We start from the raw sequence: 26,603 nt of genomic DNA, 5'->3' as shown, positions 1-26,603 counted from the left end.
CAGCTCTGGTCCGTGAGAGGGGCTGTCACCCCCTTCCCCAGATATCTAGCCTGGTCTGGCTCAGAGGAAATGGTGAATATGTTTTCCCTTCCAGTCAAAACACAATGAGCCTCTGCTCTGTGACAGGCCCAATGCTGGGAGCTAGGAGACAGACAGTTGGGCCTTGGGCCTTTCCTGGCATTGTGAGTCCAAACCTGAAGTCTTCCTGGAAGAGGAGGTGTTTGGCTGGATTAGAAGGATAAGTGAGATAACAGCAGAGGAAGGTGTTCTGAACAGAAGGCAAAGGTTGGGAAGGAGCAGGTGGTGTGGCCAGCAATGAGGACCGCAGATGTGTTTAGGGTCCATGCAGGGAGGAGAGCCCTGCCATGATAGGGCTCAAAATGCCATCACTTGAAAGGCTGCCAGCCTTCTCCTGATTGCTGAGAGCTGAGTTTGCCCCTTACCCAGGGACCAGCGTGCTGGGCCATCCTTGGTGGGTCTGGGCCTAGATGGGGATGGAAGGACAAATTATATTCATCCGTTGGCTGGAGGTCCATGGGAGCCAGGCCTTGGCCTCACCCTGGGCCTGGAGCCCAATACCCTAATTTTATAGATGAGGAAATTGAGGCCCAGAAAGTGAAAGAAACTTGCCAATAGTCACACAGGAATTAACGGCAGAACAGGTCTTTGGCCTCCCACGTTAAGGCACAAGTTAAGCCACCGGGTAGGTTACTGCTGCAGGCATGGGGAGGGTGAGTCAGGCCTTCCCAGGCTCCTAGTGGGACTGGTCCTTCCCCAGCTTCCAAGAACCACAGGAGGGACTGGACAGTCCACTCATTCACCTAGCCTGACACTGACACCTGGTGACCTTTGGGAAGCCCTGCTCCCTCCCTCCCCTTAGCATCCTCCTCCATAAAAAGCCGGGTTGGAAGGCCCCACTTCCACAAAATATGCTTCTCTGCTCTTGGCTGTTTTTCAGTGTGGCTGAGCCCCTGGAGGGCCAGGTGCCCTGGGCTTCACGATCTGGGGCGCAGGTGAGCCCCTGCCCATGGGGAGATTGGAGCTTGAGGAAGAGCGGCCTGAGGAGCCCGGCAAGGCTGCAAGTTCAATGGCAAGATCTTGGCTGAGGTTGGCTAGTGTGGCCAAGGACGGATCTGCCAGATTGCTGGAGCTTGTGATCTGAAGGATCAGTAGAGGTGTTTGAAACAGCAGCACAGCAGCTGACCTCGCTGCCGTGGACAGGGGGGCGCTGGAAGTGAAGCCCTGGCATGCTGCTTGTGGAGGGAGTGGAGGGCTTGTGGTGTGATCTGTGAAGACCACACCCTTCAGGGACCAGGAAGAAGCACTCAGATGGGGGCAGGGCTTGGACTGTGCTGGAGGGAGAGCCACCGAGTAAACCTGCTCCCACCAGCCCAGAGGCACCCCTCCAAGAGGAGGAAGCCCTCCCACCAGCCTCCTAGAAGTAGGCTCCCGCTTCCTTCTACCCTAGACCAGTGGGTTGCAGTACTTTACCTTGAGAGTGGGCTCTGATGGGAGTTGTAGTTGTCGACTCAGGGGCTGATGGGAATTGTGGTCCATAACCCTCCAAGGGCTAATGGGAGTTGTAGTCCTCACCCATTGGGGCAGAGGGGAATTGCAGTTTCTGCCCAGGGGAGCCCAGTTATCAGGCCTAGGGAGGGAAGAGACCTAATCCCCCAAAACCCTCCCAACTAGTTCCCCTGGGCCCTATATTAGCAAGTGTTTCATTCCTAGGTGGCTGTGTTTGTATTTTTTTTCTTTTTTTGCTTTCTTCTTCTTTCCGTTGTTTTATTATTGTTTTAACAATAATAAGAGGGCCAGAGGCACTCAAGACCTGGCCAGGTCCTGGCGGCCCGTGGGGGTTCTGGGGAGGAGGGAGGGGGGAAGCCAGTGGGGGTCAGAGGTGGAGGGTGAAGAGAAAGTTGGGGAGTTAGGGATAGCTCAGAAATCGTGTGTCCCTGCTCACTTCCCTCACTCACCCCCTGCCCCTCCCCACCTCCCTGCCTCTACATGGCTTCTCACCACCCTTCCCAAAATCCTATAGGACAAGACCCTCCTCCAGTGTGTCTGTTTCCTCTTTGCCCACTCTTCCTCATGGACTTGGTCACCTCCCACCTTTAATTTCTCCCCACGTGGCCAACCTGCAATTAGTCTTCAAAACTCCTTCCCATGACCATCCCCTCCCAAGTCCCCTCACCCATGTAGCAGTTCCTACATAGCTGCCTGTCATGTACCTCTTCCTCAAGCTCTCCTTCCCACTGACCCCTCCCTCCCCCACACGCTGACACCAATTGGTGGTAATAGTTCCTCAATGCCAGCCTGGACTGTGCAGATTTCAGTTTTGTTAATTTAATGCGGGGAGAGGGCACAAGCAAGGGAGGAGACAGAGTATTCAGGAGGAAGCAGGATGTCCAGGGAGAGAAGAGTGAGGGAGGGAGATACCAAACAGATAGAAAACGTTGTACGGAAAAGTTGTTTTTTCTTATTTTTTTCCGGGAGAACCCGCTTACACAGCTCTGTTTGTAATTTTTTTCTTCATGCTAAAATCACACGGCCTATTTGTTGATGTAAGTTGCCTGAATTCCGTGGTATGCTATCTTCTTTTTTAAAAACAAAAGAAAAAAAAAAAAACCAAAAGCAAAAAAAGAGAAATATCTAGAAAAAACCCTAAGATACTGTTGTTAGGTTTGTTTAAATGCTGCTCTTGTTTGTTTTTTAAAGCCTTAAACCAGTAGTTTTTTTCCGTTTCTTTTCTATTTCTTTCCTTTCTGTTCCTTTTGGTTTCTTAAGACAAACAAAAGACAAAACCCAGAGAGCCACAGAGCCCGTGCGTGGGGTGCCCAGGGCATCTAGCCGCTGCCCGCTTAAAGCGCAGTGCTCCGGCCGGCTGGCGGGTGGGCACAGCCCGCTCTAGTCTCCGCCAAAGCCAATTGGAACCGATTTGGGTGTGTGAGGCTGTTGTTTCTCTCTCTGTGGCGGCCTCCTGCGCCCCGGCCCTCGCTGACGCCCTCTCTTTTCTCTTCTCTCTCTTGTTCTAGGAGGAGAGTTAATATTGCCCATTATCACAGAGGACTCCTTAGACCCCCCTCCCGTGGCCACTCGATCCCCCTTCGTGCCCCCACCCCCCACCTTCTACCCCTTCCTCACTGGTGTGGGTGCCACCCAAGACACCCTGCCCCCTCCCGCCGCCCGCCGCCCGTCTGCTGGGGGCCCCTGCCAGGCGGAGCAGGATGACAGCGACTGCGAGGAGCCCATCGAGGCCTCGGGCTTTGCGTCCGGGGAGGTCTTTGACTCCAGCCTACCCCCCACGGACGACGAGGACTTTTACACGACCTTTCCCCTGGTCACGGACCGCACCACCCTCCTCTCACCCCGCAAACCCGCCCCACGGCCCAACCTCAGGACAGATGGGGCTACGGGAGCCCCTGGGGTGCTGCTAGCCCCCTCTGCCCCAGCCCCCAACCTGCCGGCGGGCAAAATGAACCACCGAGACCCGCTGCAGCCCCTGCTGGAGAACCCACCCCTAGGGCCTGGGGCCCCCACGTCCTTTGAGCCGCGGAGGCCCCCTCCGCTGCGCCCCGGTGTGACCTTCGCCCCTGGCTTCCCCCATCTGCCCACAGCCAACCCTACGGGGCCTGGGGAGCGGGGCCCGCCGGGCGCGGTGGAGGTGATCCGGGAGTCCAGCAGCACCACGGGCATGGTGGTGGGCATCGTGGCCGCCGCGGCGCTCTGCATCCTCATCCTCCTCTACGCCATGTACAAGTACCGCAACCGCGATGAGGGCTCCTACCAGGTGGACCAGAGCCGGAACTACATCAGTAACTCGGCCCAGAGCAATGGGGCGGTGGTGAAAGAGAAGGCCCCGGCGGCCCCCAAGACGCCCAGCAAGGCCAAGAAGAACAAAGACAAGGAGTATTACGTCTGAGCCTCCGGCACCGCGCCCCACTGCCAGCTGCCCCTCCCGGGAGGAGAGTGCGGCCCTCTTCCCGCCTGGGCCCTGGGGACCCACTCCCTGGCTGCCTCAGACTTCTCTCACGAAGAGGAAACGCAAAAAAAAAAAAAAAAGAAAAAAAGAAAAAAAAAAAGGGAAGAAAAGGAAAACCCCGTGCTCGTCCCCTTCCTCCTGCCGCCCCGGGGCGGCGGCACCCGTCAGTTCTGGGGCTTGCTGGCCCTCACAGCTCTGCTCCCCCGGGCAGGGCACGTGCTCACAGCCCTGGGTTGATTTATTTTTTTAAGGGGGGTAGTTTTATTTTGGTGGGGTTGGGTGGGAAGGAAGGCTGGGGGTTTTGTAAAGTGTCCACTACTCGTCTTGTTAATTTTCCTCAAGTTTTCTTTCTCCTCCCTCTGTCCCTCCTGCCTTCCTTCTCTTCCAAGCCCTCCGGTCCCCACTCCAGGCTTGCTGTGTCTCTCTGTACCCACCCTCCTTCCCACTTCTTTTTGTGTGTGTCTGGTTTCCCCCATCCTTTTCTCCCTTTGGGTTTCCACAGTCAGTGGGAGAAGGGTGGGAGGGTGGGCGAGCGGCCTAGCGCGGGGGCGGGGCGGTGGGTGGCCCCGCCCTCCCGCCCTCTGGAGTGCCGCGGCTCCGCCCACCATGGGGAGGTGCCTGCCTGGCTAGGCCAGTTGGGTTGTGTGCCGCCGGGCGACGTGCATTGCTGGGGAAGCTGCTGGAGGAGCAGGGGTGGGGGGCGGGTGGGAGGGGAAAGGCAAATGCAGATATATATTAAAGACAAATAATCTAGATACCGCAAGCAGCAGCCTGGGGCACCCGTTGGGCGCGGGCAGCAGGGAGGGCGGCAGACTGCTGAGGTCACTTCTCTGCCCAAGGGTTCCCTGCTCCCCCAGTTTTTTTTTCTCTCTTTGTTAACAAATGTGTCTGAGTCTTGGAAAACACCCCAACCCCGGAAATGTGTGGGAAAAGAAAACAAAAACTTTCCAAACCCAAAGGTCCTGTGCAGTTTGTTCAGGGTGGGGTCTGCTGGGACGTTGGTCCTGGCTCTGGGTTGGGGTCTGGGCCCAAATTAGGGCCCATGAGAGCTGGTAGGTAGCCCCCAGACTTTTGGGCGGAGCATGGCTTTTGGGCTTTGGGTTCCTGGGGCAACTTGTCTGTGCCACCCAGCCGAGGAGGAGGACAGGAAGCAGCCCCCAGGCTTATGGGTGAAGGCTGGTCTCTGGTCCTGGTTGGGTCACCCAATACTGGGAGGGACCTTAGCTACTCTGAGTGTGGACAAATCCCCAGAATTTGTCCACATTCCAGTTTGCCCCCTAGTGGTTGCCACAGCTCTTGGTGTTGGCAGTGTTATTTCTGGGTGGCAAGAGCTTCAGTGGCTGGTCCAAGGTCCCAAGGGGAGTCGGGCTGAGTCCGAATTTACCCCCAGTTCTAATTCCAGAGTCTCTGCTCCTGCATCTTTAGGGGTTTGGACCCTGCCCCTGCCACCACCTCCATGGTTACTCTTGCTGACCATGGCAGTTTCTGGGGCTACAGGTAGAAGTAGAGCCAGCATACCTTATCCCTAGGAAAACACCCAGTCCCACAGACAGTCACGTGACAAATTCATCCTTCATGGAGACACTAACCAGGTGCATGGGTCCAGGCACACTGAGAGACAGCTCCATGTTTTTTAAGTCTCAGTCGCCAGGAGCAGAATTTGCAAGGTGGGGTTTGTAGGTGAGGAGCTAAGTGTGTGGGCATCCTCGAGAGAGCAGAGTGGGGGTGGCTCTGCATTTCCCAGGTAGCAGTGGTATACGGCAACATCACTGGACATAGGAGCTGTGACTCAGCCATGCTTCTGTCACTCAGATACCCGCCTTCTGCTTGGAGCTTGCCTCCGCCCAGTCTCTGCTTCTTCATTGCCCTTCACTGCCCAATTCAGCTTCCTGAGCTTCTGTCCACGGGGGCTCTGCTGCTGGCCAGGTCATTCTCATGGCATTTTCCAGTTCATAAGCCTGGCCCATGTTTATGCCTGGACACCTCCTGGGCCCTTAGGCTCGATGCCTGCAGGAGCCCCACCCATCTCCCCCTCCTTCCCTCCATCCTGGGATGAAGCTTTTGTCTTGGAACCCTCCCCACTATGGGGTGTGCCTCCAGAGGCCCGTGAGAGTTCTTCAGTGTCCTATCAAGGGTAGGAGAGCGGGTCCTCCCCCAGCTTCCTGGGATGTGAATTGCCATGAACTTGTCCTCTCCTTGCCCTCCTGAACCAGCCACCTTGGGTTGGGAGAAGCTCTGGTCCCCATTTCCCCACTGCTTACAGTCTTGGAGACTGAGGTTGGCATCCCTGAGCTCAGCTCTAACGCCCTGTAAAAGCCTGGCGAAGGCCCTGACTTGGGGCAGGCTTGCCAAGACAGCCTGTCCCTGTGCAGGCAATGGCCTTGCCCCTGGGTCCTCTGCTGCTGCTCTCTCTGTCCAAGGGATGGAGACTAATCTCAGGTTTCCCTGCACCATCCCCACTAGCCAAAGAAAATAAAGACAGGCAGGCAGGGGTTCTTTGGTGTCAAGAAGGGAAAAAAACATCCTTACTCCAGAAATTTCTAGAATGGCCCTGAACCGTCTCAGAGTAGGAGGCTAGTGCATGAGTTGGAAGGACAGGCCCCATTCCTGCTCACTGCCATGGCTCTGTGGGACTGGGTGTTTTTCTCTGCATAAGGAGGCTAAGAGCTCCTGTCACTCAAAGGCTTGGTTGTAAGAGGAAGGATTCCTGGACTCTGCTATTGACTCAGTTTACCTATCTGTAAGAGATGGTCACCTTGGTCTCGCTCCTTTGTCCTGTGCATCTAATGTTGATCTTCGCACCTGGACTCTTGGGGTCTGGCTGGCCTGGCAGTGACCACCGCCCCTCCCCAGGAGAGTTCAAGCAGTACCTGGGGGTGGCTGAAATTCCAGGCACGCCTTGATAGTTGGTACTTGTAGGGGGTGTGTCGGGAGATTCCCCCTGGGGTGACCAAGGACAGGGTTTGGAGAAGATTGCAGTGAAATCCGGCTGATGCCTTTGACCTTGAAGGCTTACCCTGGCCATGCAAGCCCCCAGGGGAGGGAATACCAGTGCTGGGGCTCTTCTGGGGGGCTATCCCCCTCCTGGAGGTGGATACGGAGCCTGTGGTGCCCAGTATTGCCCCTCCCCACTTACACCCCTGGGCTGGAGGCGGGAGATTTGGCAGAGTAGGTCCCGAGCCACTTTCCTGCCCTCACTGCCCAAGGCCATGGGCGGATGGGCTTACGGGGGTGGTTGATGGGTTCTTCTTTCCCATGCTCAATCCCCTTGGCTCCCTCCTTGCAGTTTCCAGCAGCTTCTCAGGTCAGGCGGCATCACCCAGGTGGAATGCAGGCCTGTGGCTGCCGCAGAGGGAGGCTCCTTCTCCCTTCATAGGGCGCCCACTGTGATGACACTCACTCCCTGGCAGCCCTAGAGGGGAAGGGCTCTGGGCCCTTCCAGCTTCCAGGCCCTGTTGAGTTAAACGAGGGGTGACTTGTTGGAAGCCACTAGGCCCTGGGTCCTGGAAGACTGTGACTACCTGGAAAATCCAGGAGCAAGACCCTTCTGAATATGGGTGGGGGACAGCCCTGACCACTCGGTGAGCTGGAGGACACCCCAGGGGAGAGGAGGAGCCATCTTTCAGCCATTGGGTTCTGGTTTCTGGAAGCTTCCGGACACCCTCGGGTCCCGAGAATGCTGAGCAAGGGTAGGAAAGGCAGCTAAGGCTCAGCTGGGCAGCAGGCAGAGAAGTCCAGGGTGGGCTGGGACAACTTGGGTCTTGGGGGAGGCCATAGGCAGACAACTAAAGGATACACCCCCAGAGGTCCAGGGTCTACAGCTGATCAGACCAGGCAGTATTCCCATCTCCCGGGGACAAAGCTACTTTTTGTTTTCCCATTAACCTTCTTGTGTGCGTGCACCTGTGTGTACACATTACTAGTGTGTGTGTGTGTGTGTGTGTGTGTGTGTAGGGGTGCAGCCCTCTGCTGAGGTGCCTGGAAACAGTGACACAGGCCCAGGTGGCCCAGGGACAACCTGAGCACAGCTGGTGGGGACCCCACTGGGCAGCAGATGGCTTCTGCCTGCACCCACTTTTATTAGCCAGGGTAGGGGAGCTCTGGGACCTTCACCTTTCTGCCTGAGTCTCTATACCCATAAGTGATGCCGGTGGATCCTGCAGGGTTCTGTCTGTTTCTAAGAGGAAGACCTCTGCCCTTGAGAAGCTTCCCTGGACGCCCAGATTGTGAGGTGAGGCCTGAGGGTAGGCTGGAGATATTGTGGCCAGAGCTGGGCTCTGGAGACCTAAGGCCAGGATTTGACTCCTGTTTCTGCCCCTTCCTTGCTGTGTATCATGGGAAGTTAGTTTTCCTATCTGTAAAATGGGGCAACATCTACCTAAAAGGATTCAAGAAAAGCTGAAATGAGATGATGCCCTGAGGTGCCCAGCGTGGTGCCTGCCCCACAACAGGCTGGAAAGGGCAGCTACGCAGGCGGGCACTGAGGGTAGGAAAGCTTGCCTGGGAAAGGGCCACCCCGGCAAGGAGCCGTCACCGGGTAGACACTGGGCTCATCACTGAGTCGGTGAGGGGCAGTCATTTGTTCCTTTATTCACTCTCTTATCTCCCTCCCACTGATGCCCTTCCACTTGGCTGTGTGGGAGCTGCGGACATCCCAACCCTCTGGGAACTCACAGGCTGGTGGGGGTGGGAGACAGTGTATGGCTGAGGCCATGGGTTAGGGTTTCAGTAGAACCTTGGGCTGGGCCCTGGGTCCTTGGAATGAGGATATTGGCCTGGGTCTGGGAGGCTGAATGGGAATTTGTCAGGTAGAGAAGATGGTTGGGGGGTTCCAGGCAGAAGGCATGGCTGGCGGGCCGGCCGTGTGGCTAGAGTGTGGAGAGGAGGAGGGAGGGCCCACAGCCACCTTTCTGGTGAAGCTGAGGAGCAGACTCCATCACTCGTGCAGAGCCCTTGGGCTGGAGAGGTTTTGACCATGGGTGATGGTCAGCCTGAGCCTGGGGGCCGTGAGCTGAGGAGGGGGGCATGGGGTCGACAGGCTGGCCCCTCCCCTGGGCCTGGTCCCTGATCCTCTTTGCAGCCATGAGGGAGGGTCAGATGATGGTACAGCAGGCAGCATCCTGCCAGTCACACCATCCTTTGCCCCTTCTGTCCTGAAGGTGGCTCCTCAGACAGTGAGAGGCAGGGCTCGGCTGGAGGGGCAGCCCCCGGGCCCTCTGGAAATCGAGGTCTGCTGGCCTGTCTTCTGCAGAGGACAAGAGGCTCCTGCCACAGTCCCACTGCAGGCTCCCAGGAGGCCTAAAACTGTGTGGATTTCAGGACAGAGCGCTCCCGGGTACCATGTGTTGCCTTCTTTACTGCCCTGTTCAGGAAAGACACGGAGGGGTTGCGTCTCCCAGGTGCAGAGTGACCCTGACCTCTGACCTGTGTCCATCCTAGGACTCAGAAGATACTGCTGCTCTCACGGACCCAGGACTGAGCTCCCTACGCACATGACGGAGGGTGGGTGGGCAGTGACAGCCTCAACAGATATCTAGGGGCTTTACGAGTAGAGTCTGGGGCCAGTGAGGACCCCCCAACAATGGCCATCACACTGTCAGCTCTCTCCCTTACAAACGGCTACACTCCCTTCCCCTTGACCTCTCTCAAGGTGGAGTTGGGATAGCTGGGTTATTTGGTGGAAAGTAGTGGAAAGAAGAGCAGGGGACAAAATCTACACTGTTAGCGGGGAGACCCAGCCCTTGGTCTCCACTCTCCCAAAGATGTGCTGTGTGACTCTCAGCCAATCCTATCCTTCTCTGGGACTCTGCTCCTCCTTCTGTCCAGTGATGAGAGTGGGGGGCCAGAACTGCCCCATTCCAGGGTTCTCGGGAGAGAGGAGATGTTGGTCCCAGGGCTGGTCCACTCACTGGTTCTGGACATCTTGGATGGTGTCTGGCAGCGGCAGGTTCTGGGTCTCGGGCAGCAGCAGTGCAGCCAGGCCACTCAGCACTGGCACTGCCCCATACATCAGCAGGGGCAGGGAGGGGCTATGTACACCCAGCAGCCGGACCAGAGGTCCCAGGATGCCTCCCGCTCGGGCTGACATCTGGCCCAGCCCCACTGCGGTCATCCTGCCGGCACAGAGGCACCTATGAGAGGCCACTCTGCCCACTCCGGCCTAGTCCTGCTCTGCGCAGGGAGGCACAGGGGGTCAGGCTGGGCCAAGAGGCACCTGCGCAGCACTGAGACCACATGGAAAAGAGACACACGAACATCCAGGTCTGGGGAAGGCCACGCCCAGCCCGCCCTCCCCGCCCCGGGCACCTGCGTCCTTGGGCCCAGGCACAGCCTCACCTGAGCACGGTGGGGAAGAGCTCGCCGGTGTAGATGGTGATGCAGATAAAGGCAGCTCCCACCCCACAGAGCCCCAGTAAGGCCAGGGCTGCACGCAGGGCCCCCATCTCTGTGGGCAGAGACTGGCTGAGAGGGGTGGTGGCAGGGGCCCCAGGGTCAGGTGGGGGCTCTCTCTCCAAATGTCTGGGAGTCAGCTCCACTCGGGTATCCCCACACCCTCCACATGCACCATGTCCTAAGTGACCTCATGGCCACATTCTCTGTCCCCTAATCTGCTCTGCACTCAGACATCTAGAACCAGACCCTGGGGGTCCTCCTTGACACCCCCCGCCCGTTTCCCTGCCCCCATAATCCATCACTTCGTTATTATCTCCACAGTTATTCACGATGCTGCCCCTCCACTCCAGCCCTCTCCCACAGGGCCACCACCATCTCTCTCAGATACCCCTGCAGCCTCCTTCCTAGTGGCCCCTGCTCCAGCCCAGTACCCTCTGAGGACGGGGCCAGGGGTCTCTGCTCCAGGCTCAGCCCGTCCTCCCCCAGCCATGTGCCCAGGCCCGGGCTCACCGAGGGGCACCAGCGTGTTGGCCAGGATGCAGAGCCCGGCCAGCACCAGCGATGAGGCCTGCATGGGCCTACGGCCCAGACGACTCAGCAGCAGCAGCGTGCTGATCTTGGCTGGAATGTCAAAGGCCCCCAAGAGGACCAGGAGCAGGAAGATGTTGCTGCCCAGGGCCTGCAGGTCCAGGGCCAGGCCGAAGAAGGTGAAGCCAAAGGCAAACCTGGGGGTGGGACAAGTTGAGTCAGGCTGGGGCGTGGGTTGCTTCTGGGCTTGTTTGTTCTCAGACTCATTTCCGACCCCCTTCCGCTGGCTCTGTATGGCAGAGGGTGGTCTCCGCAGACTACATTTCCCAGGTTCCCTCGCCAATGCTGCTCCTCATTGGGTTTGGTCCATGGGAGGCTCTGGTGAGAGGCTGGAGGCGGGGCCAGAGGAGAAGCTGGGGTATTCTCCCCTCCTCTCCCTGAGTGCCATGTCTGGCAGTGGCTATGTCCCCTCCAAAGCTCCAAGTCCCACGGAGCAGGCCCTCCCTCTGAGGCCCCGGCGGTTCTGGTCTTTGCTGGGTGGCCCTAGCTCTTGTGCTCTGATAATTTATCTTTCTCCTCCCTGGTCCCTCCAAACGAGGGTGGATGTGCCTTTCGGTCGTTGAACTCTCTGACTGCCTCGTTCTGCTGGGCTCTTCAGCTCTCCCAGCGCCTTTGTCATGTATCTTCCTTATTAATCTCTTCTGTGGACTCAGCTGCCTGAGCCCATCTGGCCTGGGCCGTTTCCTCGGAGAGATCAGTGTTGCAGGTCTTATCCCGGAGGCACTCGCAGCCCAGTGGGACCGACGAGAGTCAGCAGAGGCCCCTGGCTGGATGCCAGCTAGTGCCCTGATGCTAGGTTCCCTGGGGCCCAGGTGGGATGGGGGTTGAGGGGCATCTACCAGCACGGAATGGAGACACAGGTCCGGAGGCCCAGTCCAGGTGTGTAAAACAGGGTGCCCAGGCTGGCGGGAGCCTGCTTCACACTCAGCTCCTCCTGCATGGCTGAGAGCAAGACCTTTGGGGCGGGGGGGGGGGGGGGGGGGCGGTATTGGACACTGTCAGCACTGGGGGCTCCAGGCAGGCCCTCCTCCCCAAGACTCTTATCCTAGGGGTTCAGGACCCTTGGTCGGCCTCCCAAGGGCCCCATGCAGGGTCAGAGAGAGGGCCTGAGGGTCCAGCCCCGGGGGAAAGCCAGCCCTGCCTCACCTCGGTGGTCAGTGTGTCCCCCACTGCCCTCTTCCCATTGATGGCAGCCACTCTCTGCAGCTCCTGCAGGCCCCGCTCCAGCCTGCCCGTGACGAGAAGCCATCGTGCTGACTCTGCCAGCCACCTAGGGCAGGGGGCGGAGGGAGGAGAGTGGGAGGGGGGGGTCACACTGCCTTGGACCTCAGGGCCTGGCTCCAGTGGGTGGCCTAGGGCCTGGCTTGAATTAGCCTCACTGTACCTCTTTCCCAAGGGGGTGGCCTCACTGGTACCCACAGACCCTGGGCTCAGGGTGGTGATATCGGTGGGTGGGCAGCGAAGGGTGCGGTGATGAGTGGCAGCCATAGCATCTCAGCCACCCTCCTTCCCCAGCAGGCCACCCTTCCTCCCTCCTCCTGTCGCCCTCCCTTAGGTTGGGGTTGGGGTCCCTGTTCTCCCCTTCCTGCACACCTCCCGACCCCATGGCCCTTCCCCTGCCTCACCTGGAAGCTAGGTCTGGGTGGGCCTGGTGCAGTAAGCGCACCTCCCCCCCCCCACCGCCAGTGGCTACCAGAGCATAGTCTTGCAAGCCCACCACAGGCTACAAGCCTGCCATCAGGGTCCTTCCTCCACTGTCTGGTACTGGCCAGAGGTCACACGGCCCCTACTGTTTACCTCCATGGCTGTCCCTTCCTGCCTGAGCAGGCTCCTCTCCTGGTGCCCCTTCCTACAAACAGCTTTACACCTGCCTGGAGGGCTCAGGCCTGGATCAGGGTCCTGACATCACAGCCCCTCCCCACCTGCACCAACTTAGTCAACAGTTGGCATCTCTGCCAGACTGGCCCACAGCCCTTGCCTCAACTTTGGCCCTGTTGTCCAAGCCAGGATGACAGCAGCTCCCTCTTGAGTGCCAGTTGGCCACCCCCCCCAGAACCCCCGCCCCATGGCAGGACCCAGACCCTAACGGCCCTCAGCATCAAGTCCAGATCTCCTGCACTGTCTGCCCAGCCGACTGACCCCCTGTAGTGCCCACCTCTCCACCCCAGGCCTTTGCTTGTGCAAGTTCCCCAGCCAGGTGTGCTTTCCATTTCCGAGAGCAGCCACAGTGTGGGGTGCCTGCTCCACACCCACCGGGGCCCTGAGCTTCTGGGGATGGAGGGAGGAATCAAGGTGCCTGATAGAAGTAGAGTGGACAAGAGCCAGAGTGACCTGCTGGACTTGGGGGAAGGGACGGTGAGGGAGAGGGTGTCGTGGCAACTCTGACTCCAGTACCTGGTGGGTGGGGGCTGCTGTCTACGCTGGGGGGAGCTGTGTAAAAAGACGTTACATTTTGGTGCTGCGACACCAATCATGGAGATGTCACACAGGCATGTGGAAAGAGCAGACTGGTGGCCAGAGAGAGGCAGGACTAGAGAGGGAATTCAGGGTCTGCAGCATTTGGAGGAAGAGCTGTGGGCACAGGTGAGGCTGCCTGGGGAGGGCACGACGGGTACCGGCCACGTGCTACCGGCGCCGAGCACGGTGGGAGGAGAGAGATGGCCACAGGATCATGGCGGGTGACAGACGGACGGGGAGGAACGGGGAGGGAGAAGGGTGAGGAAGGGAGACGGAGCACCTGAGAGGAGCAGGGGAAGGAGACAAAGGAGACAAATCCTGGACAATTGAGCCCTGGGTTGGAGTAGGTGAACATCGAGGGCTTGTGGCCGCCAACTCTGCCATCCTATGACTCCCCTGCTGCCCTGTGCTCCTGGCTGCCTGCGACCCCAGCCCTCTGCCCCCAGGGGGAGGAGAGTCTCCTATTCCCCTGGGTGGAGGGTTAGCAGGGTCTCCTCCTCTGAGGGGGATGGGGGCAGCACCCACCAGGAGTACACAAAGCAGAGGAAGAAGGGGGCAGAGACTGCCAGCTGCAGCAGCGTCCAGTCGCGCACACCATAGGCCACTGCGGCCAACAGGATCTGGCCGAAGCTGAAGCCCAGGGCGTTGAAAGTCATCGCCAAGGCTCGGGCTTGTGCTGACGTCCACTCCACCACTGCAAGGAGACCACACAGGTCATTTCAGGAGCCTTTGAGAGCCTCCCCTGTATGGCCCCGGGGCAGGGGCACCTACGGAGAGTACTGGTGTTCATCATGATGCCCGCGATGGCAAAGGCCGCCAGAAAACGGAAGAGGCAGTACACGGGGAAGGTGGGGGCAAAGGCAGTCGCTGTGCCCCACACGGCCAACTGCAGGTAGCTCCAGGTCAGCACCAGCTTGCGCCCAAACCTGCGACACACAGCGGGAGGGTGGCCAGGTCCACTGTGGGCCGCGGGGTTCTGGACCACCGGAGTCCACCCTCTGTCCGCTGTGCAGAGGTGGATGCTAAAGTGACACGTGGGGCCAGACCCACATCCTTCATCCACGGAGAGCCCGTGAGCACAGGTTCACAAAGACACTCTGGGCAGGAGATGAGTTCCCCGTCAGCAGGAGCATCCAAGCAGCAGCTGCAGGCAGGTATGTGGCTGAGCAGGTTTCAGCAGTGAGTGTTTGATAAGAGCATGCTCCTCCACAACCCCAGAGGAGAGATGGTGAAACCAAGGCCCAGAGAGGGCACGAGCTTTGCTCAGCAGCACAGCCAGAGGGTTTCAGGAGGGGCACCCACACACAAGCATCTAAGGGTGCAGTGAGGGCCATGGGACCTGCCTGCACTAGGGGTACGCACCTGTCAGAGGTTTGGCCGCACACGGCGGCTCCCACCAGGATCCCAGCCAGAAAGATGGACTGGGCCATGGGCTTCAGGGCCCGAGAGTCACACACCAGGTCCCACTGGTAGGAGAGATGGGAGGAGCTGAGCTCAGGAGGTTGGAGGGGGAAGGGGAGAAAGCCCAGGTGGGAGGGGGCAGAGGACCTAGAGAGGAAGGCCCCAGGCAGCTGAGTGTGGGTGCTGACCTGGTGACCTCGACCTCTAGGGTCATAGGGCAGAGCCCTGTGGGACAGCGAGGGCTGTCACCCCCTGCCTAATCCCCTTTATTGCTCCCTGTTGCCTCGGGTCAAGGGTCAAGCCCTCGGTGGCCTCATCTGCCCTCCCCAAGCTGGCACCTCCTCCCACCTCCCTCCGGTTCTTTACAAAGAGGCCCTTCCCGCTTGCTGGGATGGGCGCCCTTCCTACTTTCCCACATTTGTCTGATGCCTCCAGGAATCCAATGAATCTTCTGAGTGGAACTGAGCCCCCACGTGGAGACGGCTGCCTGAGCCACCGCTGTCAGGCGGCAGCAGCGCCAGCCTGGGTGTCCAGGGCGCCCACTCAGTGCCGCCTGCTCCTCTACCAGCACAGGGCTTCTGTAGGCTGTTTCCTGCCCCACCCCCTCTGTAGGGCGATGTGGCTAAGGAGGGGCCGGCTGGAAGCTCCCCTGAGAGTGGGGAGGCCTGCACCGGCGGTCCCTCCTGGGAGTGGGCCATTCGGAGTCCAGCCAACTACGAGCAGTGACTTTGGCCTCTAAGGTGGCAGGACTCGGGGAGGTTGTCAGGAGAGGTCCTTACCTTGGCCACGATGGTGGAAGTGAAGGTGCTGTAGTCGTAGACCCAGCCATCCACACACGGCTCCGTGGCAGCCTCACTCCAGTTGGTGGCCGTGGTGTTGGGGTCCAGGAGCTGCCACTGTGGATGGCGGAAGCGGCGACACTGGTGGGGCTCGTGGTCGGGACCCAGTGGGATGGACACGGCCAGGAGGGCCTCAGGGCCGAGGGCACCAGGGGCACTGGCCTGGGCAGTGCTGTTGTCCAGCAGGGGCACCCAGCAGCGGTGGCTGGGCACGGCGGCCGAGAAGTTCTCCAGCATGTTGTGAGTGGTAAGCCACATGATGGGGACCACCAAGGCCACCGTCTGCAGGACCTGGAACCGTCCCAGGCTGCCCACTTGGTCCAGGATTTCAGAAAAGGCCATGGGGCCCCCCAAGGGCCCCCTGGAGGTGCCCACGACACAGAGGCTGGCTCAGGGCCAAGGGGCCAAAGCCAGGAGCCTACCTCCTCTGTGGCAGCACAGGCTCCACCAGCCAGGCAGCTTGGAGCATGGCAGCGGCCCCAGCTTCGCTGACTCGGAGGCCAGCAGCTGTCACTCAGGATGGCTCTGACGGGGATCCAAGGCTGTGTGGTGGGACCCTGTAGCCACTGGCATCTCCCCAGAGATGCAGCTTCCCCTGGACCTCTGGGAGAAGCTGAATTTGAGAAGGGGGAAAAGTGGAGACTGAAGTCATGCAGACTGGAATTAAACTGTGACCAGGAGGCGTTTATAGAATAGGGGTTAGTAATCATTTCCTCAGTCAAAGTTTAACCCAGCTCTGAGGGAGGCACCAATGCAAAAGAAGAGCAGCCCCTGCCCTGCGTGGGCTGGAGGCCTGGCCAGGAGCAGCCTGGTCTCTGATGGCTGTGGGGGAGGCTGTGGCTCTCGCCTGGAACACGTGCAGCTGCTGCTACCCCCTGGCACCCCTGCCTGCTTCACTGGGGAGCCTTCTAATCTTGGGGCTGGTGTGAGCCTGGAGCGACATCCCGTGCACTGTGAAGACCTGTGTGTGTGTGTGTGTGTGTGTGTGTGTGTGTGTGTGTGCACGCGCGCATGCGCCATGAGTCACCGGCAGCCATCTGAACCCCATGCCTTCCAGCAGGTGTGGCCTCGCTCCCCGCCCTCACTTCTACTCATTTGCAGTCATTGATGCCTGTCCCCCCTTTGCTGTCACCCTCTCCTGAGCCCTCCATGGGACTTTCCAATGTCACGAGACACCTTCAGGCAGTGCCTCCAGCCTGGATTACTGTCTCTAGCCTCACCCTTGGATCACGTCCTGCATGTACTACAAAAGCCTCCTCCTCCAGGGGGCTCTCCTTGCTTATTCGTGCCTCCCCTCTCGCCTGGAAGTCAGCAGTGAGCCCATCTGCACACTGCTGGCACCCTTCTATTATTGTCCAGCTGGTCTCATTCCAGTTCCTGGGAGGGCAGGGGACCTTCTGTGGAACACCCGTGGAACCCAGCACCAACTCAGACCACAAACAGCTTCTGTGAAGACTTGTTTCAGCTGGTTTTAAAAACAGCTTGTATTTTTTCCCCCTGATTATAAAATTAATGTATACACCTTCCAAAAAACTCAAAATATTGAAAGGAAAACAAAGATCACTCCTAAACTTCTAAACCAGCCAGCGATCACCACGCTTAACACCTTGGTGCAAATATTTCCAGACTTTCCTTTCGTCCCTGGTATGTTCACATCACCAGCCTGGGCTGCAAACTAAGCTGAATTCTCCTTTTGTAAAATCCAAATGAAAAGCTGCTGACTTCCCCAGTGATTCTAACCCATTCACATGATTGTGGTTACTGGCATGTTGGGACTTACATTTTCTTCTTTACCATCTTTTCTCTTTACATCTTTGTTTCCTTGTTCCCATTTTCTATGGAATTTCCGATTTTCTTGCTCTGTCTTCCATCCTGGTTTGGCAATGGGACTTTTTATTTATGTTAGCTTTATATTTGAACCCACAAACTAGGAGCTACCATGTATTTTATACCATTTCCTGTCTGCAACCCTCCCCCACGCCCCTTGTCTTTCATTCTCTCTCATTAGAAGATGTCCCTTCTCCTAATTTCCCCAAGAAAACAGAAGGCGTCAGAAGCTAACCGTCTGATTCTCTTGCCAGCCCGCCTGCCTCGGTGCCCCCACATTCTGCCTTCCCTCCTGCCACCGTCAGTGCCCTGTGTGCTCCCCCTCGTCCTGGCCAGCCCCTTACTGTGTGCCCTGCAGCCCACCCCCTCCACCGGCTCAAGTCTCCCCTCTCTCCCTGGCATCTGTCTTTCCCTCCCTACTGGACAATTCCCAGCAATGACAAATATGCTGTTTTCCCTCCAATCCTCAAAAACATCTTCCTCCTTTCCAACCCATCTTCTCTCGTCAGTGGCCACCCCTTCCTTGATTTCATTTATAGCACAATTCCGTGAAAGCATCACCAACACTCATCTCCAGTTTCTCTCTTCCCCTTCTGTTTTGATTCATTCCTATAAAGTTTTGCCCCGTCACTCCACAGTTACCAAAGATGTCCCTGCTGCTGCATTCAGTGGCATTTTCAATCCATATCTGAGTTGAGCCCTCACCGTCCCTGCCCTTCTCCCTCCAGAAGACTCATTGGCTCTCCTTCCCTCCCCACCTGCTTCTCAGTCACTTTGCTGCTTCCCTCTCTTCTCCCCAGACTATGGCTGTGGGAGCCAAAGTGCTCAGCCTTGGTTCTCTTCTCTCTATCTTTTCTATCGTTGGGACAATTCGGACCTCTTCTTGAAGTGCTAAACTTTAATCCAAGTGCCGATACTCAGGGGCCTGTTGAGATAAACTTCCAGGCCCCAGGGAGAGCTGCTCCTACCTAGGGTGCCACGTCAGCAAACCCTTAGGTGACTTCTATGTCCCTTTAAATGCTGCACTTGACCAGAAGGCTGTCTGTCCAGGCAGCCGTCATCAATGTCAAGCCCCCTCTGGGCTCTCCGCTTCCTTCCGGGCTCCTTCTCACCCCAAACAAGGGTCTCCTCTTCTTGTTCTTTATCCTACAGAACCGTCCTGCCTTTAGCTCCATTTTGCAATTGTTCCCGTGGAGACTGTCCACTTCGTGAAGTATGTCATAAAGTTTGTACCATCTCCGCTGTCTTCTTCAATTGTTTAGTAAGAGTTTTGGGAACGAGGGTGGGATCCTAAGCTGACTGCGAACGGCCTGTGGGACGAGACGCTCTTTGTGCTGACGGTTCTCCCAAATCACTGCCAAAGGCCGTGGGGAAGTCACTGTCGGATTTGAGCTCCACTCCCTGGCGTGTAGCTCTCTGACCCAAATAAACCTCAGTTGTCTTCTTTAATCATTTTATAACAGGCCTAATAAACGTCTCACACTTACTGCGGCCAGAGCTGAACTCCCCGCTCAACATGCCTCTCTCATGGCTTTCCCCATCTCAGCTTTTGGCTTGCTCGGGACAGGGCCCTGACGTCATCTCTGACCATTCTCTTCCTTTCACACCCCGTGTGCCATTGGCCAGAAAGTCCTGTTGGTTCTACCTTCAAAACGTGCCCGGGACATGTCCACCTCTTACCGACTCCACTGCTGCCACCTTGGCCCAGGTCGCTGTCCTGCTTCCCTGGGGTTGTTGCAGTGACCTCTTCATTAGCCTCCCTGCGTCCACCTGTGACCTTTACAGTTCATTGTCCACACACAGATGGAGGGATTCGTTTTACTTCCATCAGACCATGTCACTGCTGTGCTCAGCACCTGGCAGTGTCTTATCTCACACCAAGTGAAAGCCAAAGCCCTACAGGGAGCGGCCCTCTCCCGCCGCTCTAGGCTCATCTCCTCCTTGCCTCGTTTTCTCCACACCAGCCCCACTGGCCTCCTTACTGTCTCTTGAATGTGCCAGGCATGTCTCTACCTCAGGGCCATTGTACTTGCTGTGCCTTGTGGCAGGAACCCTGTTCTCCCAGAGAGCCCCTTCCCTCAAGTCTTTGTTAAGAAGTCTCGTTCTTGGTCAGCCCAGTGGCTCAGGCGGTTGGAGCTCCGTGCTCCTAATGCCGAAGGCTGCCTGTTCGATTCCCACATGGGCCAGGGGGCTCTCAACCACAAGGTTGTCAGTTCAATTCCTTGAGTCCCACAAGGGATGGTGGGCTCCACCCCCTGCAACTAAGATTGAACACGGCACCTTGAGCTGAGCTGCCGCTGAGCTCCCGGATGGCTCAGTTGGTTGGAGCGCATCCCCTCAACCACAAGGTTGCTGGTTGGACTCCTGCTTCGGGTTGGATGTGAGTATTGAGAGAGGAGAAAAAGGATGACCTTCTGGTCAGGTGGGTAAAGCGGGGAATAGTTACTGAGATCTAGAACACGGGCCGGGGGGCTGGGAAGCAACTTTGAGGGGGAAGTAAATCGTCTGGCTTTCGATGTGAAAAGATTGACATGGCTATTAGCCACCCAGGCGGCAGTGTTGGTGAACGAGTTGGTATTTGGGTAGAGGTTGTAGACTTGAGTCACGAGGGCTGAAAGGCATTTCAAGTCCAGGACTGGGTGAGCTCACTTAGGGAGCAACCGTTCACAGCAGAGATGAGTTTTGAGACAGAGCCCTTTGTCTCCAATTTTTAGAGTTCAGGAAGAAGAGGACCCAAAGAAAGAAAAGTGCAGGCAAAGACAGCGAGGTGGGAAACCCAGGGCAGCACTGGTGTCCTGACAGCCAGAGGAGAGTATCAGTCAGTCAATCGATGACATCAAGTGCTGCTGAGAGGTGGCCTGAGGTGAGGACGAGAGGTGACTGCTAGGCTGCAATGACCGTGGCTGGAAGGCTTGTTGTGGAGCATGGATGGATCCAGGTGGGAGTGGGGTCATCAGAGAATTGGAGGTAAGGAAACGGAGATAGTGGACACAGACAATTCGTTCAAGGAGTTTGAGTTCATTAGTGTGATGCCAGCTGCTGTAACACGCAAGCCCCAAAGGGTATAATGGCTCAAACACAATAGACGTTTGTTGCTCAATCATGTAAACTCTCAAATGGGTGGTGCTGATCGGTGGGCAGCTCTCCTCCAAGTGGTGTCTGGGAACACAGGCTTTCCCATCTCGTGGCTCTACCGTGTCCAGCATTGTCATCCACGGTCACTCTGCTCGTGTGGATAAAGCCATGGAAGGGGAAAAGAGAGGGTGGAGAATCTACCTGCATTTTGACAGCTTAGCCTGGAAGTGACACACATGGCTTCCACTCACACTCCATAGATGAGAGCTAGGTGGTGGGGCTGGGTAGGAATGCAGCGGCTGGCTCTGTCCTGTGGAAAGGGAAGTGAGGGCACAGGACCATGGCCATCTTGGCTACATGGGTTCACATCACTGTGCTTGATGCCTGTTCTCAAGGTGGGAGATACTACACCTTGTCTGGGCGCTGATGGAAATCCCCTGTGCTGAGGGAAAACCTGATGATATTGGCAGGAGAGGGGATATTTGTGGGAGCAGCATCCCTGAGACCATGGGAGGGGACAGGATCCAGAGCTCAGAGGAGGGCTTGGCCCTAGGACCTCCTTCTTTGGCTGCAGGACGTGAGAACATGTACATAGACGTGATGGTGGGGGGACAAAAAGACCAGTGAAATGAAAAGTGAGGTTGCCGTTGAGAGTGGGGAGGAGCCAGAGTAGGCTATGGAGGTACCGCGTTTCCCCGAAAATAAGACCAGGTCTTACATTAAGGTTTGCTCCAAAAGACGCACTGGGGCTTATGTTCAGGGGATGTCATCCTGAAAAATCATGGTAGGGCTTATTTTCCGGTTAGGTCTTGTTTTCAGGGAAACATAGCAGGTAGGATTGCAGGTGGTGCCCTTTCTCTTTGTGTCACATTAGGTGAGTGAGAACAGTTGGCCCAGTCGTGTTCCTCCAGCCACATTCTGTTGCTAGGGGACAGACATGGATGCAGTGGACAAGACACTGGGCTTGGTAGGGAGGAGGCCTGGCCAGGCGACAGTGATGGAGAGAGATGGGGCAGCTGAGCTGTGCAGCCGCAGGGGAATGGCTGGAATGATGCTTAAGAGGGGAGTGAGGACGTGTAGGTGAGGACCGCGCAGAAAGGGAGGCCACTTCGTTTGAGAGCTGGGTGGTCTCAGAATTGTCCTAGGCCAGGTATTGAGAGGGTGGCGGTGAGTGGGTGGGGGGAAGGTCAAGGAAAAGAGGGGCGAGGCAATTGGGTCAAAAGAGATGAGGGGAGAAGGTGTTGTGGAAAGGCTTAGCGCCCCCTGCCCAGAGCCAACCTTGGTGAATATTAGGTATTATTAACAGTGAGATGGCATCATTTCGAGAATGGGCACAAGCAAGCTGTCAGTCAACATGGTTGGGGGGTTTTTGGGCCTGGATGTGGATATCTCTTTGGCCGGATCACGATTTCTCCCAACCCCCAATGTCCTGTGGTGACAGCAGCTGCCTCTGGTCCCAGGCCAGGCAGGAGAAAGGCCGGCAGGAGCGCCTACTGTCAGTGACTCAGCCAAGTCCCTGGGCGGCCAGCAGGGTGGGCTGAATCCAGGCGGATGCCTGGAAGAGGCTGCAGCCACAGCCGGCTCCGTTTGCTCATGCCTTTGGGGTCCCCAGGTCCTGGGACAGAATTACTGTAGCATCCAAGCCTCCACTCTCCTCCTGTCCCTCATCTCCAGGGTGGATTCTTTGAGGTGGGTCTGTGCTCCTGGGAGGACACTCTGAAGGAGCCCGACAGCCCCCTGCTCAAAGCCTCCAATGACTCCCTACTGCTTCAGAGACAAGGCCAAGGCACCCAGCCCTCCTCTTCCAGCCCATTTTCAAAGTCTTCGCTTTGCTGCCTCCTTCACGTGGCCTGGGTCCCAGTCCCAGAGACCATTGGCTCTTTCCTGAACTGCCCTGTGCCCCCATCTTATTTGCTCTTTCTTCTGCTCGAGGGCTATTGCCACCATCCAAGCCTACCCCTCCCTGCACGCGTGTCCCTCTCCTGTCCCTGCACACCTCCAAACAGCCCCCCGTACTGGAGGAGCCTGGAGCTCTTCCTTCTGTCAAGTACCGGGCTGCAGCCTTCCTTCCTAAGCGCCGGGTCTGAGTCATCGTGTCCCCGACTGTGCCCAGAGCAGGATCTGGCATGCAGACCAGGGCCCAGGCAGGGCAAGGGAAAGGCCGTGCTGGCTTCATGGTCTCTGTTCGAATCCGGGCTCCTGGGTCCTTGTTTTCCTCATGTGTAAAATGTGCATCGTAGCTCCCCCTTAGCGATGTAATTTTCAGGACAAGAAATCAGGGTTCTGTAAGGGTCCTCACCTTTTCTGGCCACCTGAATGTCAAAGTAAGGATAATTAGAGCCCCCAACACCAACTCCTTCTTCAAGACCTTTGAAGATCTGTTCTCCTGGGTGTTACTTGTTCCAAACTGCTGTTTTGGGCAGTTCTGCCCAAAGGCTGGCAGATAGCCAAGGAGGATGCTGGGAAGCCACTGAAAGCTGCAAGGCAGACATCCCTGCCTAGGCACCTGGTCTCTCCTCACTCTCACTAGGGTCCTGCTCCTTCAGATCAGCAGCCCCTTTCCTCACGTCCTGTCTTCCTTGACCCCCAGGGCCTCTTTCCCCTAGCTCAGTACCTCCTTAAAGGGCACCCAAAATCAATGTCGGTCACAGCCCCTTGGTGTCCAGGGCAAGGACCCCTTTACGTCCCAGGGCTGCCAAGTTGGCCTCCTCTTTCTCTGGACCAGATGCTAACTTTACTTTTGTGTAGCCAAAAGACCCAGTTAAAGGTTTTCCTCCACAGAAAAGCAGCCTTCCCCCCACACACCCCAAAGCTAACTTCTAGAGTAGCGTGTTTCCACCTCTGCTGTGCGCACTGTATGTGGAACCTGCCTGGTACCCAGTGGACACTTTATCAACAGAATCCCTGCTTCCTGTTCCTGGCATCACTCCAGAGAAGTCACAGGCTTTAGCTGAGTTGAAATGTGGTCTCAAAGCTGTTGACCCCTGGGAGCAGGTGAGGCCCGGCCACTTGCATATACCTGCTGCCCACGTGGAGTCCATATAGTGGTGAGGGGGCGGCTGTGGCCTGCTGGCTCGGCACCATTTCAGGCAGGTGACCAAGGCTTGGGGGTGAGTATATCATGGCTTTAATTGGCCCCCTGTGTGAGTTGCTGCATCCCTGCCCACAGCTGCTGTGCATTTCGGCTTCCCAGGAGCCCCTGGCCCCAGCTGCCTCTGGCCCATTGAACAAATCTGCTCAAAGTAGGTCAAGGAGAGCACTGGGCGGCTGGGCTCTGGCTCCTTCCTTTTCATGTGCCTGGCGGCTCCTGCAAGTCTGGCCTTCCCTCACCAAAGGGACTTTGCTCTCCTTGCTATGTCAAAAAGATATTTCATGTTAAAATTCAACACAGAGGTGTTAACCAGCCATCGGAAACAGGCTTGTCAGAACACAAGCTGCTCGAGCAGGCTGAACTTTGCCCCACTCTATGAGGGTCTTGCCTCCAGCTGGCAGCCACCAGCTGGCACATTTTAACAAGGCCGAATGTGAGTACTGCCCCACCCCCTGCCCCCACACCATTTCCCTAGAGCCTGTGCCGCAGGGCCCCTCTTCTGGGGATCTGGGCCCAGCTGCTTGTCCCCACAGTTCTCGGCCTTTCCTTTAGGATCCCAGCATCTTTACTGAATAAGGTGGATACTGGGTTAGCTGCATTCTTAGGAGCACCTGGTCCTCTACAGAAAGCTGTCTCCTTTGGATTTTGTGAGTTGCAGCCTATTGTTAGAAGAAGTAATTTTAAGGGGATGCAAGGACAAGCTGGGGGAAGACATGACATGGATCCTGGCAAAATCCCTCTCACTTCACAGGAAAACACAGTGGCGGGGGTTTGGCCGGCAGCGTGCAAACACACTAGGTGATCAGGAGCTTTCTTTTCTGCTTCTGTGGATGAGAAGCACACAGCCTAGGACCAGATTAGCCAGTGGTTCTAACAAACCCAAGGATTCTTCCGCAGGGAGAGGCAGTGTGGCCTGAGGGTTAGGCACACAGACTCTGGAGTGGGCTGTCTGGATTTGAATTCCTGCTCTGTCCAAGCTGTGTGGCTGTGGGAAAGGTGTTTAACCTCTCTGTGCCTAGGCTTCCTGTAAAATGGGGGTGATAAGAGTTCTGATTTTATAAAGTGCTTGTGAGGACTAAACGAGTTTACATAGATCACTTAGAACCGTTCCTGGCAAGCAGTGAAAGCCTAGTATCAATGTTATCAGCATCATTTTTTGACAAGGGCTATGGGAGACACCTGGGAGCCCCTGGAGCCTGACTTGAGAAGGGCTCATGGGAGATGGGGCGCTGACCCAGGGTCAGATCGGGCAGCTTTTGAAGGACAAGCACCGAACTGTACACCACGGAGTGAGGCTGGTATAAATGTGGGTCGAAATGTGATTCATCTTTCCATACATGGCTAATGTTTGCTTGGTGGTTTGAATGAAGAGCTCATTTTTTAAAAAAAAATTTTTTTGGGGGAATATTGGGGAACAGTGTGTTTCTCCAGGGCCCATCAACTCCAAGTTGTTGTCCTTCAATCTAGTTGTGGAGGGCGCAGCTCAGCTCCAAGTCCAGTTGCCGTTGTTCAATCTTTAGTTGCTGGGGGCGCAGCCCACCATCCCATGCGGGAATCACACCAGCAATCTTGTTGCTGAGAGCTTGCGCTCTAACCATCTGAGCCATCCGGTTGCCCCGAAAAGCTCAGTTTTTGAGAAAGAGCACCTGTAACACAGGTGTTGGGGGACTGGTCCTTTAGGCTCACTCCTGATCCGTGCTATTTGAGCACAATGCAGGAGGGTTTGAGGGGAAGGCGGAAGGTGGGGCTTCCCGGCTCCTGGTCACACTCTGTCCCCACAGGAGTCTGTCGGCCACAGGGCTTGTGACTCTGTGTTTTTATCCTGGATGCATCTATATCCTGGAAACTAAATGTCAATCTCCAACTTTTATTTACACAGACACACACACATGCATGCATCATTTGCCTAAGTCCTTAAGGTTGGAGGAGACAGAGGGCGCGTTTGCCCGCAGCCATGAAAACATCCAAACCTGGATGAAGCTGGACAGTCTTACTTGCTCGTCACCTTCGACCTCTGGGTTCATGGGACAACCTCTTCCCCACCCTCTCTCCTCTGCTTTCTCCCACCCCAGAGGTTTGCTCCTTCTGTCCTGTCTTTTGCTGCTGTTTCTTCTGCAAAAACAGGGTCTCACCTTCCCCACGTGGCCTGGCCAAGGCGTTTTCCTAAGCCAAGACAGATGTATCTCTAAGAGGAAGTCCATTCTCAGCTCTTGGGACTGTATACGCCCATATGACTAGCTGGAAAAGCCACAGCCTCCATTAAGCACCTCTTCAGGGACCCAGGCGACATGCGGTCCCCCCCGACCCCCATCGCCATCCACTGAGCCTGTGGAGACCTGAGTAGCTCCTGTGGGTGCCCTGCCCCCGTCAGTGCCAGACCCAGTACCCCAGTGTGGTATCACCAGGCCTGTTGGGTTGGCACTGACAGTGCCCAACTTAGGTGAGCTGGGGAGGGGGTGCGTGTGGTCTTGGGGCTGCGTCCTTCCTGTGTCCCTGGCTTTTGCTTTTCTCTTGGCTTCATTCTTGCTACAGACCTGTTTCCTCTATACAGGGGAGAGCATGGTGGCCAGCACCCCAAACTGCCAATTCTTGCTGCCCTACCCCCAGAGAGGGGCAGATTTTTTCCCCCCTATATTGGTTAGAAACGTCCTGGGAGAGGAGTCCGGTGGCCCAGTGAAGGCACGTGTAGCCTCGTGGACCCACAAAACGTGGACCCACGAGGGGGAGGGGCCTGGCCATGTAATGTGATCTAATGTTTATGCCTCGAGGAGGGGTAGGCAGGGGGTATTTTTAGATAGGTGGGCGTCCTTGGAGACTCTTGGCCACACTCTAACCTGTGGGGGTTTGAGGCTGTTCCCCACGGACTCAGGAAGGACAGAGTGTTCAGAGGTGGAGGCAAAGGAATAGAAACACAACTGAACAAAGGAACGTTCTCTTTGGCCCCCTCTCT

At 56.9% G+C, this 26,603-nt stretch overlaps 2 protein-coding genes across 40 annotated transcripts in view; one reads left to right on the top strand and one right to left on the bottom strand.

Moving 5' to 3' along the window:
- The window catches only part of NRXN2 (neurexin 2), a 104,935-nt gene extending 100,001 nt beyond the window's left edge, over nt 1-4,934 (top strand). For 24 of the 38 annotated variants that reach the window (XM_074336595.2, XM_074336586.2, XM_088789674.1 and 21 more), the window contains one exon: nt 3,036-4,934. In XM_074336595.2, the coding sequence (XP_074192696.1) occupies nt 3,036-3,922 (887 nt within the window). In that variant the 3' untranslated portion in view covers nt 3,923-4,934. Of the gene's footprint in view, nt 1-958; nt 2,565-3,035 lie in introns of all 38 variants that reach the window. The other 14 variants (XM_074336612.2, XM_074336605.2, XM_074336604.2 and 11 more) reach the window with 2 other exon arrangements.
- Nucleotides 4,935-8,547: 3,613 nt separating this feature from the next.
- SLC22A12 (solute carrier family 22 member 12) lies at nt 8,548-16,331 on the bottom strand. 2 transcript variants are annotated; one of them, XM_019737713.3, is made up of 10 exons: nt 15,601-16,330; nt 14,783-14,886; nt 14,192-14,346; nt 13,946-14,114; nt 12,110-12,233; nt 11,803-11,918; nt 10,886-11,100; nt 10,319-10,427; nt 9,892-10,095; nt 8,548-9,344 (listed from the first exon to the last, which is right to left on the bottom strand). In XM_019737713.3, exons 1-10 carry the CDS (start codon nt 16,000-16,002, stop codon nt 9,281-9,283), a joined length of 1,662 nt encoding a protein of 553 aa, XP_019593272.3. In that variant the 5' UTR covers nt 16,003-16,330; the 3' UTR covers nt 8,548-9,280. The 2 variants fall into 2 exon arrangements, with proteins under 2 accessions (XP_019593272.3, XP_074192715.2); XM_074336614.2 differs by lacking the exons at nt 11,803-11,918; nt 12,110-12,233 and having other exon boundaries at nt 15,601-16,331.
- Nucleotides 16,332-26,603: the final 10,272 nt, after the last annotated feature.

Source organism: Rhinolophus sinicus, chromosome 14, assembly GCF_057876585.1.
Source record: "Rhinolophus sinicus isolate RSI-liver-muscle chromosome 14, RSI-T2T, whole genome shotgun sequence".
In the NCBI taxonomy this organism is placed as follows: domain Eukaryota; kingdom Metazoa; phylum Chordata; class Mammalia; order Chiroptera; family Rhinolophidae; genus Rhinolophus; species Rhinolophus sinicus.
This window is presented reverse-complemented; position numbering and strand designations above follow the sequence as displayed.